This window comes from Episyrphus balteatus, chromosome 1 (genome assembly GCF_945859705.1).
Source record: "Episyrphus balteatus chromosome 1, idEpiBalt1.1, whole genome shotgun sequence".
NCBI classification, from domain to species: domain Eukaryota; kingdom Metazoa; phylum Arthropoda; class Insecta; order Diptera; family Syrphidae; genus Episyrphus; species Episyrphus balteatus.
In genome coordinates, this window is record NC_079134.1 from 26,892,123 (window position 1) to 26,915,088 (window position 22,966).

The window sequence follows — 22,966 nt, forward strand, 5'->3', positions numbered from 1 at the left end:
CCAATAAACGATAGGATTTTACATCTCAGCCACCTGTTCGATAGGATCGGAAACATGATTTATATTCCTCTGTTCCTTCCAACAAGTAGGACTCACGTCAAAAATATCTATATACGTCCAATATCCTGCATCCAAATTATTATTGATAAAAGGTTAGTCCAGGGAAAAAAATATATATATCCTTCCAAAGGATATCAACGAACATTTTGTGTGTGAGCTAAAATAAAAAAAAAAAAATATTAATCGAGGGGAATATAACAGAACTATTAGCAGCATTATGTTTCATCAATATTCACAACCAACAAGTATCCGAATAAATTGTCATTAAAACCATAACAAAAAAAAAGGCAGAAAAACTGAAACTGAGAAAAAGGATAACCTTTCAAAAATAAAATACCAAAACCAACCAAACCGAAAAAATATCAAAGAAACAAAGAAAAAAAAAAAGAAAAGGAAAAAAGGATACATTGTATTTAATATTCATCAAAGCAAATAGCCTTTATTCAGTTGAATGAAAGAGGAAAAGATGAAATTAGTGCCCATAATAAATGAGTTTTAAATTACTCTCTTGATTTATGCACAGAGTTATGAAACGAATATACCTATTGAATTTTAATTGGTGTTTTGGAGCGTGAATTTATGTATATATACTGGTTGGTACCTACTGGTATTTGTTTTTTTTTTTTTTTTTTTTTTATTATTCTTTTCATCCAATTATGAACAAAGAATTGACTTTCATTCAAAATAAGGGGTAGATTTTTTGGGGGAAATTTTAAGGAATTTTACTACCTTTATAATAAAGAGAACATAATATCAATCTTGGTTATTAAAGGTTTCAGGTGGTCTTCTCAATTATTATTGGTAATCAAATTTATTGATACCAAAAATATTATTGATTACTTCTTCATTCAAAATACAAATTGATGTATGATGAAATAATTCCAATTACGTTTAAAAGTCTTAGAGCTATACGTATAGTGTAAGGAATTATAGGAATAATAGTTAAAGGATATTTGAATGGTCAGTATAGCTACATTTCTCAAAATTGTATTATGAGTTTTATTGATTGAGTGATTCTCTCCTTCCTCTCCACCCATTCAAGTTCAATGGGATATACTGAAATCCAAACCATTCCTTCATGTTTTGCCGTATATTGCACAATTTATTACGTAAATACTCAATAGCTCGAAAAGAAGCTGAGAGTTGAACTAAATGGTTTTCAACGTAAAGCCGGATAAAAAGCTTTTTTAAACCTCTTTTCTGTTTTCGAATTGGTTAACATTGAACTTATTTTACTTTGATTAAGTTTTTTGAACTGCAGTTGTCATCATTTTATACGTTAAAGCGGTAATTGCTATCGATACAGCTGAGTTGCATTCAAACTTATAGTAGGTATAGGTTGATTTATTTGCTTCAAGTCAAGCCTCATACCATTACAATCACTTCAGAGCCTTAGTAGGTATTCATAAAAGTTGAAACATCAAACAAAAAACTCTGAAAATGAAGTACAAAATAGCTGTATGTGTAGTGTATAGCACTTCTAGATTTAATTACAGCTTCTTTCTTATACATTTTGTATTGACTTGGTGAGTTGCTTTTTCCTAGAAAATTCCCTCCCACTTGTCTACCACTGCTATTTCAAGGTTATTTACTATTGATGGTGCTAAATTTTTGGCTTTAATCCTTTCCTTAAGCTCGTCTTAAATGTTTGATGATATTTAAGTCAGCGATGGTTACTTCATCCGGGCAATACAACCGTCCGTAAGGAATTTGGAAGAAGTTCTTCTTTTTCAGCTTAAGACACCTTAGATGATCTGATTTCGAACTACCATACCATGAACATATTTCAAGATACCAGGATATGATAACAAATGATCAATTATTTTGAGTTGACAAAAAAAATGTTACGTATACGCCAAAGTGAATTACCTTTACATGATAAGATGAAGCTACCATCATAAACCTTAAGAGTTGAGGTATGAAATGGAATCAGATATAACAACCAGGATATCCACACGGGCACAGAAGACCAATTTACGTTTGTCGATTTATTATAATAAAATTGTTGAACAAAGAAAAAAGGCTCAAATTTTTTCATCATAGGGTAGGATGGTATAAGAGTGCGTGGTTGATAAGAGTGCTCAAGGCCATTTTCTACAGTTTGAAAGGGAATATAAGACTGAATGCAATTATTTTGGAAAGATCTAAATGAGTTTGATCTGCTGTCAAAATTTCATGCAAATGTGTTTGTTAACAGAGGTGCTAGCTAAGTTTAAGTTTCTTAGCACTTTTTTTTCCAATTTTTCTTGCCAAACAAATTAAATTTTCCGCTTAACAACAAAAAATAACAATAAACAAAGTATGGGACATTGAAAAGTCGACAAAAAGAAACATTTAAGGAACACGTAAGATTGGTCATAAAGTGCATTGTGAAATACATATATATTCTTCGATTACATGTCTGGACGTGTAAGAGTGCGCACCATGATGATGTATAAGAGTGCGCGGGTTAAAAGAGCAGTAAATGCTATCCAAGGCTTCAAAATAACTGGCATTTGTCCATATACCAGCAAACAGCAGCTAGAAAAAGCAATTCCAACCAAAAAGAAACCAAATACAAGTTTTACAAAAAACAAGCGAATGAAAGTAACTAGGAAATATTGAAATTTTCTCGGAACCATTAATCGAAGTCTAAATTGATTGTTTCTCATGCAAGGAGTGATGGGTTGAAAAATACTCTGTTTATTTAAAGATAGGCAATTTTATTTGCGATTTTTGTGCGAACTTACACCTGTGCGCAGCTGCGCACTCTTACAAACTAAGAAGCGCACTCTTACACAATAGGATGTATAAGAGTGCGCAAATTTCTTAATGTGGTATTTTGTTCATAACTTTTGAATTAATACATTTTTGTTACCAGTTTTAAGTTTTTTCGTTGCTTTGATTATAAACTAAAAACTTTATATAAAAAAAGTAGTTAAATTCTTTTTGTTATTGTTTTATTTGGTATTTTGTCTAAAATGCGCACTCTTATACCACCTTACCCTATATCTTAATGTCTTTTCACATTGAATACAAAAATATTGGCTTTCAACTCAAGAAATTAAGTTAAAAAAAAAAAAAAAAAAAATTAACAAAACTATCATAACAAATTTATCATTTCAAACTATCAAACATATCTTAATATGATATTTTTGAAGGTTGGAGATTTTTGAAGCTAGGGCATTTTTAATGGAAACACGCTGTCTTCATTGGCGATAAATTTACTCTCCACATTTTGTTTCTGGCATGCATCACAGATGGCATTGAGTTCAAGAGTCTAGTGATGTTTTAATTTTTTTAATGTAAGAAACAGGGGCGTACACTCCCTTGGGGCAAGCGGGGCGGTGCCCCGGGGCCCCCGACTGACCCCAGGGCCCCCCTGGGGACAATGCAGAGAAGGAAACTGTTCGCATAAATTGAGTTACGAAGTAACAAGGGAGACAAATTATGTCATTCAGTGTAATGTATAATGCATTGGCAGCCACACAATATATGTATATTGATTTTAAAAAAAGTTACCCCAGGGGCCCCAAAAAAAAAATAAACTGCTTTTTTAAAAGAAAAATTATAATTTTATCTAAGGGCCCCAAAAAATATTACTTGAAAAATCTTTGCCACCACAAATAATACATTAGGGGCCCCAAAAAAAGCAAAAAAATATTATTTGAGGATCTTCAAAAGTGGTTCAAAACAATCAAATGGAAAATTAAATATAAATTCAGGGGCCCCAACATAAATACATCAGGGTCCAAAATAAAAACATTACGTTATTGGTGGCATTCCGAATATAACTTCAGAACAGAGGCCCCAATACCTATTAATTCTTGGCTCCAACAAAATTATATTATATTTTAGGGGCCTCTAAGCACTTAATTTTGAGGCTCTAAAAATAATTTTTCAGGGGCCCCAAAATAAAAACAATTATGTCTGATGATGGAAAATAAAATATGTATTTATTACTTCAGTACAGAGGCCCCAAGAACTACCAATTCTAAGCTAAAAAAAATTTATTTTAGGGGTCTCTAAATATTTAATTTTAGGGGCCCCTAGTACAAGTGTTTACTACTTTTATGAGAGACATTTTAAGTAAGTATAGCAAAGTGCATTACGAAAATATTAAAACATTAAAATAAACCTAAAAAATAAGCCATACAAAAAAAACGTATGGCGTATACGTAATTTTTTTTGTAACTAAGGGGCCCCCAAATATCAAAGGGTAAGAAAAGAGAGGAATTTTTCAGGCCCAGATAATCAAAAACAGAACATCCATCAAAATTCGTCAATTCGACCTCGAGATATGATCACGAAAACTGTGAAAATGTTAACTGTTTCGAAAGCTTGAGTTCCAGTGTTGAAGTTCAGCTTCTTTATAAATTGTTTAAGTTGGATCTTGTTTTGATCGGAAAGATCTCTACTCTAATTTGCTATCGAGTCTCCTTCGCAAACTGTTCTTTTTTCTCGTTGATCTTAGTGTGTGTGTATTTTCTGTAAAATTTCCCGCAAAATGCCTGGCGTGTAAACTAAAGTGGTAATCACAACTTTCCTCATCACACACTATACGAAATTAATTTCACTAAGTTGAAAACCTAGCTATATAAATTCCTGCAACTTGTGAAGTGAAAGTAAAAGTTAATTCACCCAACTAAATTTCTCCCCTCACCTTCAATTTATTTATAAATTTTCAATTAAAACAATTATCTTCCTCTCTCTCTCCTATACAGGGTGTCCCACAGTCACCGCCCCAAATGAAAACCATGGATTCCTGAGGTCATTTTAAGTCGAAAAACTTAAGAGGTAATTTTCTCGTTTTCGTCCCGTTTTCGAGTTACCACGGTTTTTATGATTTTTTCTCTTTTGTCCTTTAACTGGCCTTATCTTTGCCAAACTACGTTTGATTTGAAAGATTTTTTTTTGCAACCAATCAAGAATTTATTGCAGTTTAAGTTTGTCTCAAAACTTTTTTTTCTGCGGACAACCGTTTCTCCACAACTTTGCATCAAACACAACTTTTTTCGTTTTTTAAGTTGTTTTTTACACTTTCATATCATTTAAGTCAAAAAAACACGTTAATGAGTATAAATTTTTTGTGCATTTTATTAAAGCCCAGTTTATTTTCATAAAAAAAAATAAGTTTTATTTCATAAAAAAGGCTACTGAAAGTAATTAAAAAAAATAAACAAACTGAGTGAATGAAAAAAAAAAATAATTTTTAAATAAAAAATTAATTTAAATGAATTAAAAACTTTTTCTGAGCAATTGTGGTTAAGAAAAGAACAAATAGATAAAGCTCAGAAAAAGTTTTAATTCATTTAAATTAATTTTGTATTGAAAAATTATTTTTTTTTTTAATTCACTCAGTTTGTTTATTTTTTTTAATTACTTTCAGTAGCCTTTTTTATGAAATAAAACCTATTTTTTTTATGAAAATAAACTGGGGTTTAATATAATGCACAAAAAATTAATACTCATTAACGTGTTTTTTTGACTTAAATAATATGAAAGTGTAAAAAACAACTTAAAAAACGAAGAAAGTTGTGTTTGATGCAAAATTGTGGAGAAACGGTTGTCCGCAGAAAAAAAGTTTTGAGACAAACTTAAACTGCAATAAATTCTTGATTGGTTGCAAAAAAAATCTTTCAAATCAAACGTAGTTTGGCAAAGATAAGGCCAATTAAAGGACAAAAGAGAAAAAATCATAAAAACCGTGGTAACTCGAAAACGGGACGAAAACGAGAAAATTACCTCTTAAGTTTTTCGACTTAAAATGACCTCAGGAATCCATGGTTTTCATTTGGGGCGGTGACTGTGGGACACCCTGTATAGTTCAATTAAAAGTTAGACTACCTTTTTATACTTGAACATTTAATCAATCGAATTAAAAAAAAAAGTACCTAGGTACCCCAATAAAACAACAACAAAAAAAAAGGGAAACTTTTTGAACACACTTTTAAGTCGCCTGCCTCCATCCTTGTTTTTTTCTTTTATTAGTGCAGGAAATTGCTGCTGTGGTTAAGAGTTTAAATGTTTGAAAAGCTTTGTGTATGTGCATCCAATTAAAATGAAGAAGTTTTCCTAAATCAAATTTGATGTAGCTGCCATACCCTAAAGGGGTTGTTGGTTATGGAGGAAATGCTAAGATAATTTACTCTACTTGAATGCACACACAATTTGTACATTGAGCAATAGGGAGAGAGGTTTTCTACCGGTTCACCTGAACTTTGCCAGAGTTATGACACTTTGATGTAAAAGTGGCAAAAAAAGACATTCAAGGTTAGGTACAAAAAAAAGATGAGTTTTTAAGTATTTTATATTCAAATAAATTCTAATGAAAAGAGGATTATCTGAAAATTTTGTTCATAAAACCGGAACTTCCAGCTCTAAGAAATAAACAAATTTTGCTAAAATCGAAGCTTAAATATTTACATATCAAAGAAACTTAAGTAAATCCTTTCTAAATTTAGCATTAGAATTTGTATAATATCTCATTGAAATACAATCCTTTAAAAGCTATTACCTTTTATTGCTTTTACATACAAAAAAAGTCCCTAACATTTTGACGAATACCTTTTCATTAAGTCAGTTACTTTACCTCATCATATCCCAAAAGATCACTTTCTACCACTTAATCAGCATATTAAATGTGACACATAGCATCGCAGAGGTCCTTTCGTAGGAGTTAAGATCCAGGACATGTAACATATAGCCCACATTACCCTCAAAACACGACCTTTTGTTGTATATACCTTTTATACCAATCAACAAAAGGTAAATTGCCAAATGCCCAATTTCCTAACCTTATTTTTTATCAACTTTTGGATTGAATGTCCCTTTTCTTATACATTTCCAATTTCATTTTTGAATTCAAATCATTCTCTGTCTCTCTTTCTATTTTATATCCATTTCGTCTTTTGTTCATAATGCCTGAGGGAGTATTAAATTTAATTTGAAAATAAATTAAGTTGTAATTCTAGTTTTGGCAGGAATAAATTATAGTTACACTGGGAACTAGAGTCAAACACTCACTCTCACACACACATTACAACACTCAGTTTAATTATTGAAGAATAGCAACAATGTCCTTTCGATAAATTATATCTCCTCTTGATAGTTACCCTAGTATAGTTGTGGGATTTCTATTTTGTGTGTGTAAGCTTGGTGTTGGTAAAGACAGAAAATCATTGAGAATTTATGTCGGAAGCTTACACAAACACATACATATATAATATAATAATATAAGTTTACCTCAGCATCTTCATCAAATTTGTTGAATGTGTGTTTTTTTGGGTTGACGCAGATTTGTATTGTGGTATAAAGTAAATTTATTTGTTGACACAGGAAGTTTGATGTTTTTAACCATAATTGGATTGTATAAGACCCAAACACGTTGAAAATGTAGTAGATAAATGTTAAGCTAGCAATCTTTTGGTGTTTCAATTTAATATTTCTAATGTATTAGTTCGAGCTATGACAGAGCATCCAATGACCGAAAAATAAAGTTAAATAAGAAACAATTTGAAATATTGATGTGTTGTGTGTAGTCATTTTTAAGCTATCTGGTGCCGTATTGTTTAGAAAATTTGAAATTGAGAGAAACTTTACATTATGTACATTTGAAATGAAGGTCAACTTAGGAGTACCACAAGAGAGTCACTTTGGACCCTTGTTTTCTGGTTTCCTAAGAAAAAACTTTTTGTTTGATGTTCGCAGTTTACAGTCAATTTTTCCGTTCTGTTGAGCAATTTAATAATTGTATCTTTCTTCAAGTCGAGCTTCACAACTGTTTTTCAAGAGAAAAAATTTCAATCTAATTGTTCAATTCAGAACGTTCTACCGGGGGGAAGCAAACGACTACGTGAAAAACGTACTCCGTTTTTAGGGAGAATTGCGTACTCCGTTTTACGGAAAATTGCGGAACGCAAATTCTCCCTATTCTCGAACACACCCACGTTTCGTTTCCTCCCGGTCCGAATTAAAAATTGAACATTGCAGCCAACCTTAACCAATAAAAAACCATTCAATCACATTCATTCTCGCATCCATTCAATTCAAAGTTGTCATTCTTTCCATATTCAACGTCAACCAGCCATCACCACACCAAGTACGCAAGTAGTACCTACTACAGAAAAGAAAATTAAAAAAGGGAAAACTTTAAACTAAAGAAAATTCTAACAATTTATAAGTAATAGATTAAAGTTAAATATTATCAAATAAATAAAATTAAAGAAAAAGAAAAGTAAACGTTTTTAACACAACATAAGGAAAAAGGAAAAGAACAAAAAAAAAGGTACGGCTCCGCCCCAACATTTGGTCCATTCGACCGGAGCGCCATATTGGGAAATCGAACCTCGTGTGTGAAGCACGATTATTTTCCAAAATTTACCGAAGCGCTATATTGGTCAAGTAAACTTGGTGTGGGGTTTACACTTTTTCGACATCGAATTATTTCGAATCAATCCAATCGAATTGTGTGGCCATTGATTCGACTACATCGCTAGCTACATGTGAGGTGCACACTTTTTTCAAGTCATTGAATGCAGCATTTTCGAATTCAGTGAACCCGATCAGCAGTGCATGTACACGGCGATTCTTCACCATTGCAGTGTGCACCAACCAAGAGTGCGCTTTTTGAGCGAGTCTCATCAAATTGACTTGCTATTGCCATTCTTCACCAGCTTCTTCTTCATCGTCTTGCATCATCATCAGCATCTTCGTCGTCATCAGCTTCTCCATCATCATCAGCATCTTCGTCGTCATCAGCTTCTCCATCATCATCAGCATTAAAGTCATCACAAGAGTCCTCATCAAAGTATTCATCAAAGTCGTCATCAGATTCACCATATATACGTCATCAGTTGCAGCCATCATACATTTGAGTTTGTACAGGTACATTTACAATATTTTACCATATGCTTGAGATTTTTATATTATAAAATAAATTTCATTGAAAGTATTTTGTGCGAAAATTCAGTGCGCTTATTAATACGGTAAAAGGGATATATGTATATTAACGGTAAAAATTGGTACGTTATATACATATATATATATACAGCTGTGTTCAAAATAATAGTAGTGCATGGAACAAAATAACATTTTTTATATTTACGGTGCTTCTACGGTTAAAAATTTAATTTCTTTGATGTCAAAGTTTGTAACGGTCAATGACTGATAAATGTATCGTAGTTTTAAGATGAAAAAGAAGGTGCCAAATAATTTGTCATTGACCTTTGGTTGTTCTTTCTAATTTGACCTGTTCAAAATAATAGTAGTGAAAGTAATTTTTGAAGAATTTAAAAGCGTTTTATAACTTAGAATATTTATTTTTGGTTTAAAAGTAAGTACTCATATAATTTGAACAATTTTTCAACAAAAAACGATTTGTTTCGGTTTTAATCTATTTAAAGTTCGAAGAGCAAAACATTGCAGTTCGGTTAACGGAAACTTTTACGAAAGCTGCTTGAAGAATGGAAAACCTACTTGGAAATTCAAGGTTATATTAGGATGCTCCCTTACAATGGTAGCCAATGCAATAAACTCAACGAAAGACCCGAAAAGCGCGGTAGAAAAAGAAAAAAAACCGTCGTAGATGACAGGCGTATTGTCCAGATGAGCTAAGTTGAGCCTTCTGCATCGTCGTTTCAAATCCAGAAGGCTTTAAGCCTGGATTGCAGTGCAGTGAACATTCGGAGGTGACTGTTAGAGGCTAATTTGTACGGTTGAAGTCCACGAAAAGTTCCGCTGTTAACAAAGAAATATGTTAAAATACTAAAATTTTGGACCCTTCATGTTTTACTATTTTCGTCGTATACTTTGGAACATATTCCGTATTGGGTGGACGTCGGACGTATTGTGGAGATCCAGTACCACCAAAGAGGACAAATTTGCTCTCATCAGTAAACAATATGTTACGCCATTACTTCGTTGGCCAGTTTATGTGGTATTTACAAACTGGATACGCTTTTTAATATGTTCCGCGGAACTTTTCGTGGACTTCAAGCGCAAAAATTAGTCTCTAACAGTCGCCTCTGAATGGTCACTGCACTGCAATCCAGGCTTAAAGCCGTCTGGATTCGAAACGACGATGCCGAAGGTTCAAATTTGCTCATCTAGACAATACGCCTGTCGTCTACGACGGTCTTTTTTCTTTTTCTACCGCGCGTTTCGGGTCTTTTGTTGAGTTTATTGTATTGGCTACCATTGTAGGGGACCATCCTAATATAACCTTGAATTTCCAAGTAGGTTTTTCCTTCTTCAAGCAGCTTTCGTATAAGTTCCCGTTATCCGAACTGCAGTGTTTTGCTCTTCGAACTTTAAATAGATTAAAACCGAAACAAATCGTTTTTTGTTGAAAAATTGTTCAAATTATATGAGTACTTACTTTTAAAGCAAACATAAATATTCTAAGGTATAAACCGCTTTTAAATTCTTCAAAAATAACTTTAACTACTATTATTTTGAACAGGCCAAATTAGAAAGAACAACCAAAGGTCAATGAAAAATTATTTAGCACCTTCTTTTTCATTTTAAAACTACGATACATTTATTAGTAATTGACCGTTACAAACTTTGACATCAAAGAAATTAAATTTTTAACCGTAGAAGCACCGTAAATATAAAAAAATGTTATTTTGTTGCAGGCACTACTATTATTTTGAACACAACTGTATATTGTGTGGGGTATTTACAAACGGTAAAAATTGGTACGTTTTAAATACAGTAAGAAGCGGTAAAATTGATACGCTTGGGTGGTAGGCATTTTTCTTTGTTGAGTAGATTATCACGCGGTTTTTGCTTTTTCATTTGAAATGAGTTTGGAGGCTTTAATTTTGGCATGCGATGAGCTCGTTGATTTACATGCGTCATTTAAAGGAAAATCTGCTAGAGAACTAAAAAAATCGGCTTTTGAAGCTTATCGGGTTGAACTTCAAGCACTTTGGCTTGATGTTAAGAAAGCATACAGTGAATATATAAGTGCGGCGGCCGCTGATGACGTTCTCATCGCGTCACTCCCTGAGGTTAAGGCAAAATATAGAAACTCTTCGGACACATATATTGAATTTCTCAGTGATATTTTGGAGGCGACGCGGCCCCAAGAGGTTAGTTTAAAATCGAATAACGAAAAGAGTGATAATGTCGAATTAAAGCATCATATGCATCTTCCGCCGTGTGAAACGGAAATATTTAGTGGCAATTTTCTCAAATGGCCAGCATTTAGAGACATGTTTACGGCACTTTACATTCGACACGCAAGGTTAAGTCCCGTTCAAAAACTTTTTCACTTGCGTGCTCGAACTAAAGATCATGCCTTAAGCATAGTCTCTAAATTTGAGATAACAGATGATAATTTCGAGGCTGCTTGGGCAGCTCTCAAAGAACACTACGAAAATAAAAGGGTTTTAGTGAATAATCATCTAAGTATTTTGCTTGGTCAGGTGCGCATAACGGTTGAATCGGCAGATGCATTAAAGGAATTGCAGAGCAATATTAATGAAGCTATTATAGCTTTAGAGTCGTATGGTATTGAGGTGAAAAAGTGGGATGCGTTGGTTACATACGTTTGTGCGTCTCGTCTCCCACCACAGACTTTATCCCTTTGGGAAGAATCACTTGCGAATCCAAAGGAAATTCAATCATGGGAAAAAATGAACATTTTTATCACAAATAGGTACCGGGTCCTAGATAACGTTTCAGACATGAACAAAGAAGATAAAGTTTTGAAAAATTCGGGTTCAAAACAGCAATCTTCAAGTTCATTTCCACGTGTTCGAACACATCACGCTCAAGTTAGTTCGCAATGTAAAGTTTGTAAGGGGACTCATGCACTTCGTGTATGCCCAGATTTTTTGAAAATGAGCGTTTCTCAAAGGAGAAACACTATTCGGAAATTAAAATATTGCTATAATTGTCTAGCATTCAGTCACTTGGTAACCGCCTGCCAGAGTGAAAGTACATGTTTTCACTGTAAGGGAAAACATCACTCATTGCTACATTTTGACAAATCTCCTTCGGGGAGCTTTACTCCACAAATACAGTCCACTCATTCAACTTCAGCTGCAAGTCAAAATGCCCAACAACATACTGTACCAAGGGACAGTTCAAATTTCAAGCTTTCAAATACGGAAGAAAGCCCCAATGTTTCGGCAAAAGCATTTTTTGCCAAAACTAAACGCACAACTCTTTTAGCTACTGCGATGATTCGGATTCATCACCATCACACTGATTTTGAGTGGAGGGCGCTTATTGATCCGGGTTCGGAAATCTCATTTATTTCCGAAGAAGTTCAAAGAAAGTTAAAATTGCCCGTTCAATCGGTTATGGCAACGGTTGCAGGCGTTAATTCCTCGGTAACGGCAACTTCAAACAAAATGTGCTCATTCACTCTCAGATCGAAATTCGATAAACAATTTTCACTTTCCGCTCGGGCACTTGTCCTTAAAACGGTTTCGGACAGTTTGCCTTCCATATCCATTGATATTGAAAATACTCAAAATTTGTTTGACTTTCCCTTAGCGGACCCTTGTTTCAATCAAAGTGGAAAGATTGATTTACTGATCGGTGCAGATTTATACCCACTTATTATTCGCGATGGATTAAAATTTAATGTTTTTCAAAGAATTATGGCTCAGAACACAGTTTTCGGATGGGTATTGCTGGGTCCTTTGGAACCACCCATTTCTCAAAATAATATCGAATATACTCGATCGCTGTCTTTTTTTAATGAGGTAACGGTGGATGAAGAAATCCAAAGATTTTGGAAACTTGAGGAGCTTCCACAAATCTTATTTTTAACGGCCGCAGAACAATTCTGCGAAAATCTTTTCGAAAAAACAACGTACCGAGATAAAACGGGTCGGTTTGTTGTAAGGCTACCGTTTAAAGACGATTCCTTTCAAAGTCCAGGGTTAGGAAATTCGTATGAAATTGCAAAACGTCAATTTCTACGAAATGAAAAGCGTCTTTTATATAGTCCCATACTTAAAAATGAGTACGATTTGGTGCTCTCGGAATATATTGATTTAGGGCATATGAAACCAAGTGATTCCGCGGATAAGGTTTGCGAAAACGGCACATCATATGTTATGCCACATCATGCAGTGATTAAACCGGAAAGCCTAACAACAAAAGTTCGCGTTGTTTTCAACGCATCATGTTCCTCTTCAAACGGGAAGAGTTTAAACGATTTGTTGTATCCAGGCCCGGCACTTCAAACGGATATAACACTCTTGATGTTAAATTGGCGGCTTTATAAGTACGTGTTCAACAGTGATGTCGAAAAAATGTATCGACAGATAAAAATATATCCCGATCAAACGCCTTTTCAAAAAATTTTGTTTCGTCAGAACCCGAAAGATGATCTAAGCGTTTTTGAAATGTTAACACTAACATTTGGTGTTTCCTGCTCCCCATATTTAGCAATTCGTTCTTTGCATCAGTTGGCTAAGGAAGTAAATCGGTCTCATCCTCTAGCATCAAAAATTCTTTTAAACGAGTTGTTTGTAGATGACGTTCTTTCAGGGGCTCATGACATTTCCACTGCGGTAGAAGCTCAATTCGAATTAATTGAGGTATTAAAGTCTGCCGGTTTCAATTTAAGAAAGTGGACATCGAACGCGAAGGAGTTACTGAGTCCTCTGCCTAAAGGTTCACTTCTTAACGAAGATTTCCTAACTATTGATGATAAAAGTTCTGTAAAAATGCTTGGCATAAAATGGAAAGCTACTTTAGATACATTTTCGTTTTCGGTACAATCAATACCACAATCTAACTCTTTCTCAAAACGCTCAGTTCTATCCGTCATTGCAAAATTGTATGATCCTATAGGGTGGTTGGCCCCTATTGTGATCACAGCAAAAATACTGATGCAACAAATTTGGAAGGATAAAACTGAATGGGATAGTTGTCTTCTTCCCACCACCGAACAGAGTTGGAAAGTATTTGTGGCAAGTTTGCCCGAGGTTGCAAATGTAAGCATACCACGATGGGTGGAATACACTCCGCACGCTGTTTCACAGATCCACGGATTCTGTGACGCGTCCGAAAAGGCTTATGCGGCATGTATTTATTTACGAGTGCAACAACAAGATAGAATTACCTCCCATCTCTTGTGGGCGAAATCGAAGGTAGCGCCAGTAAATACTATCTCGTTACCAAGGCTAGAGTTGCAAGGGGCAGTTCTTCTATCTAAAATGATCAGTTTATTATCAACAGCTCTTCAAATTCAAAATGTTTCATTAGTTAAGTTGTGGACGGATTCCACTATAGTCTTAGCCTGGCTTCAAAAACAACTATGTTCATGGCAAACGTTTGTGGCAAACCGAACAGCAGAAATTTTGAAAAATACGGCGGTGACGGATTGGTCGCATGTAGTTTCGGGTGAAAACCCAGCTGATCTAGCCACGAGAGGAGTATCCCCTGTGGATTTAAGAGAAAGCTCTTTGTGGTGGAATGGTCCCCACTGGTTATTGAAACCTCAATCAATTTGGCCACAAACCAAGCTTGAACCAGTTGATGAGTCAAATCTAGAAGTGAAAAAGGTAAAGTCGTTTAAACAACAGGTCGTACAGGACTTCGAGGAAGATTTAGCTAAATTTTCGAACTGGCCTAAGGCTGTGTGCGTATTTGCTTACATGGAGCGGTTTCATCACTCTTTTAAAAGGCATGGAGGTACAAAATATTCTTCTCCGGAACTTTCATATGAAGAATTTAATTTAGCCAAACAAACGTTAATTGTCTTCACACAACAAAAATATTTCAAAAAAGAATATGGTGATTTAATACAGGGAAAACATTTAGAGTCGAAAAGTTGGTTAGGAAAGTTCAATCCCTTTATTGATGACAAGGGTGTCATGCGTGCGAATGGGAGATTAGCTTTGTCAACTTTATCGTATAACGAAAAATTCCCCATACTTCTTCCCATAAAATGTCTTTTTGTTCAACTTTATATACAATACATTCACGAGCTTTCACTACATGGTGAAATTCAAATCATGATGCGCATGATAAGATCGGAATATTGGATTCCGCAGGTTAAAAATCTGGTAAAAAAGTGTATTATAAAGTGTACAGTTTGTACTCGGTACAAAAAACATGTTCAAACCCAATTGATGGGTGCGTTACCTAAAGAAAGAACGGTTTTAGGTCGCCCTTTTACGAATACTGGAGTGGATTTTGCGGGTCCGTTTCTCATTAAGACGTATTATGGTCGAAAATGTCGTTTAGACAAGGGGTACGTTTGTATTTTTGTATGTTTTGCAACGCGTGCCATACACTTAGAACTTGTTAGTGAGCTAACGACTCAAGCATTTCTTGCGTCATTTACTCGTTTCATTTCTCGACGGGGAACTCCAGAACAAATGTTCTCAGATCACGGCACGAACTTCGTGGGTGCATCCAAAGTTCTTTTATCTAATTTCCACAAATCACTTTTACATTGCCCTAGTGCAGTTGCTCACAAATTAAAATGGAATTTTATCCCTCCAGGGTCACCCCACATGGGTGGATTGTGGGAAGCGGGGGTCAAGAGTTTCAAAGGGCATTTCAGGAAGGTAGCAGGTAATGAAAAATTCACATTCGAAGAATTTACTACCTTGCTTACCCGAATTGAATGCACTTTGAACTCGCGACCCTTGTCACCGATGTCTGAAGATGTGTCAGATATCGTCCCACTGACCCCTGGTCATTTCCTCACTGGAGGAGTGTTAAATGGTTTGCCCGAACCGTCATATTCAGATCAATCGTTAAGTATTATAAATCGGTGGAGAAAGTTGCAAATTCTTCATCATCAACTAAGCGCACGTTGGAAAGAGGAATATTTAAAGGAACTCCATAAACGGTATAAATGGAAGTATCCCGAAAGAAATGTTCAAATTGACGATCTCGTCATTATACGAAATGAAAATTTGCCCCCAAACGAGTGGCGCCTTGGGAGAGTCATCAACGTGCACGCCGGACATGATAACAAAATTCGCGTCGCGGAAATTCGAACCGAAAAGGGAATAATCACGCGCTCGATTGCCAAAATTTGCATCCTTCTACCTCAAAAGTAAAGTGAAAAACGATTTTTTCTTAAATATAGATGAATTTGAGTATAATGAAAACAAATTCGTAAAAGAGATAAAGGAAAATTGCTTACCATTCGTAAAAAAAAAAAAAAAAAACAAAAACAAAAATATATGAATTTATATAGGGAAGGTATGGTAAGGAGCTCGAATTTTCGCATCTATATATACATTTATTATAATTTTTAGTTATTGCCTGCCGAAATTTCAAGCATAGGGATAAAATTTGTATCTCGTACTTTTAATTTTGCAAATTAAAATTCTTGTATCATTCCAAATTTACTAATTTCTTTATTAAAATTGAATTAAGTCATAAAAGTAAATAATTTAACTCTTCATCATTTGTTCTGGTGTGTTGGTGGTTTGTTTTAGCTAATTTTATAGTTGCAAGGTTGCAAGGCGGGCGGTAATGTTCAATTCAGAACGTTCTACCGGGGGGAAGCAAACGACTACGTGAAAAACGTACTCCGTTTTTAGGGAGAATTGCGTACTCCGTTTTACGGAAAATTGCGGAACGCAAATTCTCCCTATTCTCGAACACACCCACGTTTCGTTTCCTCCCGGTCCGAATTAAAAATTGAACATTGCAGCCAACCTTAACCAATAAAAAACCATTCAATCACATTCATTCTCGCATCCATTCAATTCAAAGTTGTCATTCTTTCCATATTCAACGTCAACCAGCCATCACCACACCAAGTACGCAAGTAGTACCTACTACAGAAAAGAAAATTAAAAAAGGGAAAACTTTAAACTAAAGAAAATTCTAACAATTTATAAGTAATAGATTAAAGTTAAATATTATCAAATAAATAAAATTAAAGAAAAAGAAAAGTAAACGTTTTTAACACAACATAAGGAAAAAGGAAAAGAACAAAAAAAAAGGTACGGCTCCGCCCCAACACTAATAAAATGCAAAAGGAAAATGGCGCCCAATATAGTAGAATATCCCGCATAGGACGACCTACCCTCATCCTGGTTCTCCAATGAAACCAGTTGGCCTTAAATATTCGTCTAAAAACTAAAAAAAAATTAACTTTGACTTGACAGGATATCGCTAGGCAACCCATGCGCAAACTTGTTCCTTAGACACTACCTTTCGGAAAATATAACTCTCAACTGTTATAACCGTGAGGGAAGGTCGTCCTATGCGGGATCTTAGACTAATAGACTAAATTCTCAATGAATACATTTTTCCTCCCATTATCTCCAAATCGCTAAAAACCTTCACCTACCCAATTATATTGGTTTTTAACAAACTACACTCCGAAAAATTCGAATGATATTTCCGTAGGTGTTGCACATTGGTGATAAATGAAAGATAAGTTGATACTGAAAATGAAAAAATAGGTGTGCTTTGTAGGTTACCTATATAAATAGTACTCTTTTGTTCAAAAAAAATTTTTATTAAATAGGGTTGCCATTTTTACTTGCGATATAGGTACTATACAGGGTGTCCGGTAGAAAATGGATAAGCCTGAAATGGCTGATAGGTGCACTTTTGACTGTTCTGCAACCGAATAGAAAAGGTTTCTATCGCAACCAGTTTAGAAAATATTAGCTTTTTTTCGTTCAGTGTACTTTAAATTTCATCATCTTACGTTTTCTTTAACCACAACCACGAATGAATGAATTTTATAAATTTCTTATTTTTATAATTTTCTACAGTAATTGGCTCACTACTACATTGGTACCAAAGTGCAAAAAAAGCCTATTAATTTAATAAATTATTTTAACTGTAAAATCTTAAGTTTTTCATATTCCTGCCACAAATGCATGGATTCCATCAGTTTTTTTAATCAGTCAAATTTTACAATATTTCTTCTTACACATAACTATTAAAAAAGCTTTACAACTGTTGAATAATGGCTATAAAAAAATAATTTAACTTTTTTTAATGCAAAGTAGAAAAAGAAAATATTCCAAATTTCTATATAAAAAGTCTTAAAAAAAGTCTTTACATTATTTTGTTAATTTTTTGGCATTTAAAAAATTTTCTTATTGGATCGAGCTTCAAAGATATGATAAAATTAGTTATGTAACATTTTTTCCTTTAAAATAGAGTTGCCACATAGAAGATCCCAATTTAGAAGTGGAAAGTCTGTTTTTTTTTTTTTTTATTTGCAGTATCAACTTATCTTTCATTTGATATTAATTTTAGGCTCAAAACTTCTAAGCTTAGTAACTCGGAAGCTAACACCGCTCTTATACTAATTCAAATTGGCTGCTGCAATTAGAGGACAAAAGATCATGGGAAGATTCTGCAGCAATACTTAGGAAGCAACAGGTTAGCACACAATCTAGCAGAGCAGGAAGGATTGCCTAGAAAACAAGCCATCATTCATCGTATGCGTATCGAAAATTGCTTTTTACACAAACGTACGGTGGTGCCTCTAGTGGTTTTAAGCGTCAAAAATATTTTCATGACGAAATAATTATTTTTTCCGTTAAACTATTCAAATCCAAAGTCGAAAAAAATCTATGTCCATGTTAATCCATACTACTCAGATTAATTGAATATTACCATGGTTTTTAATATTAATTTTGAAAACAATGTTTGGCAACCATATAACCCCCAAAATATTAAATTTTTTGTATGAGAAATAAATAAGAGATATGTCAACATAGTGCTAATAAAAAAAAAAATCGGCTATTGAGTTCCTAACTTGCTAGTCTTTTGTGGTATCACAATGGATCCATAAGGGTCTAAGTCGTACCTTGCCTGACAACCACTACAACTTAACCTAGTCTAAATTTTGGGACTTTGTGTTCAAAATGCTTGATTTTTACTTGCTCTATAGGGCAAGTATTGGTTTTGTGTCGAAACAAAAAATTGAGGTTTTAATCAAAACCAACATTACGATGATGGAGAATTCCCAAAAAGTGGGTCCCGCAATTCCGTCCGTGCGTTTGTGCGTCCATCTGTACACCTTTCCACAGCCTAAACAGGTGGATGGATTTTCTTCAAATTTGGTACAGATGATTTTTATGGAATTCTAAAAGTTGGGTTTTTTTTTGTTTTTTTATATCTCGTTTAGAACGTATACCTCCCATACGAAAAAATACGATATTACGAATTTCTCGAAAACGGCTCTAACGATTTTGCTTAAACTTTGTATACGTAATATTTAAAGCAGTGGCAATAAAACTGCATTTTTATTTTTTCTCAAAAAAGTCAAATAACAAAAAAAAATTTTTTTTTCATTTAACAAAATTTTGTCGGCTCTTCCCCAATATCAAATTTTTTTTAAATTTAGATCCAGCTTTTTAAATCTACAAGTAGACTAACATAAAAGTGCTTTGAACTGCAAGAGCAAGTACGTGCGACCCCAGTCGTGCATTTTATTTTTCATTGAAATTGATCAAGATCTAACACTTTTTCGACATGAATTTAGCCAAATTTCTAGCTTATATACTCTTTATTTTGGAACCGCCATTTTAAATAAAAAAAAGTTGGCAGTTTTTTCGTATTCGTCATACTAATATCTTTCAGTGTACTAGTGACTTTTCGTCAAATGACCAAATGATTTTCATGGGTCTTTTTACCTACTGGCCTAATGGGTGGAGGATATCTATGGAGTGCTAAAGAACAGAGTTGCAAACCCGAAAACCAAGTGTGATCAAGGGGAGCGAGTCAAAATTCTGACTTCAAAATTTTGGTTTTCAAAATTCTGCTTTTGATTTCTGCATAACAATGCATAGCAAAAATAACATAAGCATTTAAGCAGTACATTTTGCGAGAAGAAGATTTTACAGAACTCTGAAAAAAAAAAATAAAAAAACCCTTTTTTTAATTTTTTGCAGAATTTGGGAAACAGAATTATGAAAAGCAGAATTTTGAAAAACAAAATTTCGAAAAGCTGAATTTTTAAAGCAGGATTTTGAAAAAGGAATTTGTACCCCAACCCGTGTGTAGTTTGGATGTGATTTTCTGTTTCGATACCAGGTGATTTTCAGTTATAGAAAGCTTTAGGAATATGCTGGACGTTTTAAGGATAATGCCTGTTGAATAAACGAACACGCCTCAAATGGCTCTTAAGTTCCAATGAACAATATAAGTTTTCCATAAATGGGCTCCCTAGACCCCCAGGATATCACTTTCGATCTTCATCGATCTACGATGGTAAATTTGAAAACTTAATTAAATATCTATCTACCTATCTAAATATTAATTTATATTAATGCAACGAATTTCATGTATGACCTACAAAAACTAAAATTTAATTCGTTCAAGAAGAACCCTCAAGAAAATCCTTTTTAAATAAGATCCAATCTTAAGAAATATTCATCACAAAAGTTTTAAATTTCTTCTTCTATTATAATTTTCCCTCCGCAAGTAGAAGATACCAAAAAGCTTCTACTCAATTTATCTTTCTCAAGTGTAACAAATTCTTTTGGTTATAAGATTTTACTTTATTACAATCCACACTTACCGACCCGCCCGCTTCATTGTATACTTTACCGTCTACCACAAAGTCGTATAATCTCATATTTTGAAACACAATGTGCTTTCTTACACTAGCTATATGGCTCCGCATTCAGCAGATCCCAATTCAATGCAACAGGCAACAACAGCAGCTGATGGCTTTTATAATGCGCTTCTAATAGGAATTTGCTCGTGTTGCGTAAAATTTAATTTACGGCAAAAACCACCTTCGTATACGAAGTCATGTCCTTTTCAACAAAAGATAAAGCATTCATGCAGCATAAATATGAATATAGGAGCGTCGTATATGTAAACCTTACTATACAGACTCCAAGAGAGTCCTGAATATACCCCAACTGGATTTTATTCATCATGAACTGAACATTGCAAAAGCAACAAGCTATTGTGTTGTGTATGTTATTTATCTTCTACAGTATATTTCGTGCCATCGTCATTTTCGAATGAAGGGAGTTGAGATGGTACATATAGTGTGTTTGGTATATTCAAGCTATTGGAAGTATGCTAAGAACTTTTTGTCGGGCGGCCGTGGTTGTGTCGAATTTATAGAGATTTTAAGGATTTTACTCTGTTATTTCGTTGAAATGTGATTTTAATGGGAAAACAATTTTTGTCCTCTATAGCTCCTTGGTCGCATGTCCTGCCAGGTAACCAGGTATAGTTCTGCATATTTTTTTAGTGGAATAAAGGGTAAAGCGGGGTCTTATGTTATCAAGGAAAAAAGCAGTCGAGAAAATCCGTCCATCTCACTTATCATTAATATATTTTTCCATCTATAGCACAATTTTTCAACGAGAAGAAATTCCGAAATTAAAATTGAACAACGATCTTATCAGGTCCATAAAAATCTAAAAAAGAACCAACGCCGAAAAATTTAATTTAATTTTTTAAATCTTATGGTTTAAGAACAACAAAGCTTAGAAAACTTAAAATCAAGGGGCACGGTAGTGCCCAGCCAAGTTCTCTAGCAACTTTGGCACTACAACCTTATTTACAGGAAACAACTCAGGCCATTTTCGACCCCCCTCTAACTTCCACACCAAAGATGCTAGAAATTTCAAACTCACTACATTTGTTGAGCTCGTAAAAACCAAACTCCTCACAAAATTTCAGCCTCCTACGATGAGTAGTTTCTGAGATATAGGGCTTCAAAAATCGCAAAAACCGTAACTGACTCACTGACTCACTGACTCACTGACTCACTGACTCACTGACTCACTGACTCACTGACTCACTGACAGATCATCAAAATTATGGAGAACTTCCCGATATCGTAGAAACTTGAAATTTTACACGGTGATAGGACTTGTGGTGTATACAAAGGAAAAAATCGAAAATTTGAGATTTTCAATTCAGGGGGCGTGGCATCCGCCCATTTCCGCTGAATTTTCATCATATATTATAGAGCACTTCTGATTATCGTAGAATCTTGAAATTTGGTAGAATAGTAGAGCTGGTAGTTAATACAAAGAAAAAAATTTAAAACTTGAGAATTTCAGCCAGGGGGCGTGGCAACCGCCCATTTCCGCTGAATTTTCATAAATTATTATAGAGCACTTCTGAATGTCGTAGAATCTTGAAATTTGGTAGAATAGTAGAGCTAGTAGTTTATACAAAGGAAAAAATTTAAAACTTGAGAATTTCAGCCAGGGGGCGTGGCAACCGCCCATTTCCGCTGAATTTTCATAAATTATTATAGAGCACTTCTGATTGTCGTAGAATCTTGAAATTTGGTAGAATAGTAGAGCTGGTAGTTTATACAAAGGAAAAAATTTAAAATTTGAGAATTTCAGCCAGGGGGCGTGGCAACCGCCCATTTCCGCTGAATTTTCATAAATTATTATAGAGCACTTCTGATTATCGTAGAATCTTGAAATTTGGTAGAATAGGAGAGCTGGTAGTTCATACAAAGGAAAAAATTTAAAACTTGAGAATTTCAGCCAGGGGGCGTGGCAACCGCCCATTTCCGCTGAGTTTTCATAAATTATTATAGAGCACTTCTGATTGTCGTAGAATCTTGAAATTTGGTAGAATAGTAGAGCTGGTAGTTTATACAAAGGAATAAATTTAAAATTTGAGAATTTCAGCCAGAGCAACCGCCCATTTCCGCTGAATTTTCATAAATTATTATAGAGCACTTCTGATTGTCGTAGAATCTTGAAATTTGGTAGAATAGGAGAGCTGGTAGTTCATACAAAGGAAAAAATTTAAAACTTGAGAATTTCAGCCAGGGGGCGTGGCAACCGCCCATTTCCGCTGAGTTTTCATAAATTATTATAGAGCACTTCTGATTGTCGTAGAATCTTGAAATTTGGTAGAATAGTAGAGCTGGTAGTTTATACAAAGGAATAAATTTAAAATTTGAGAATTTCAGCCAGAGCAACCGCCCATTTCCGCTGAATTTTCATAAATTATTATAGAGCAC

At 34.3% G+C, this 22,966-nt stretch overlaps 1 protein-coding gene across 1 annotated transcript; it reads left to right on the plus strand.

The window, feature by feature from the left end:
• The first annotated feature begins 10,844 nt into the window (after nt 1-10,844).
• Nucleotides 10,845-16,085, plus strand: LOC129909765 (uncharacterized). The gene has a single exon (XM_055986867.1). The coding sequence runs from the start codon at nt 10,845-10,847 to the stop codon at nt 16,083-16,085; it is 5,241 nt and encodes a 1,746-aa protein (XP_055842842.1).
• Nucleotides 16,086-22,966: the final 6,881 nt, after the last annotated feature.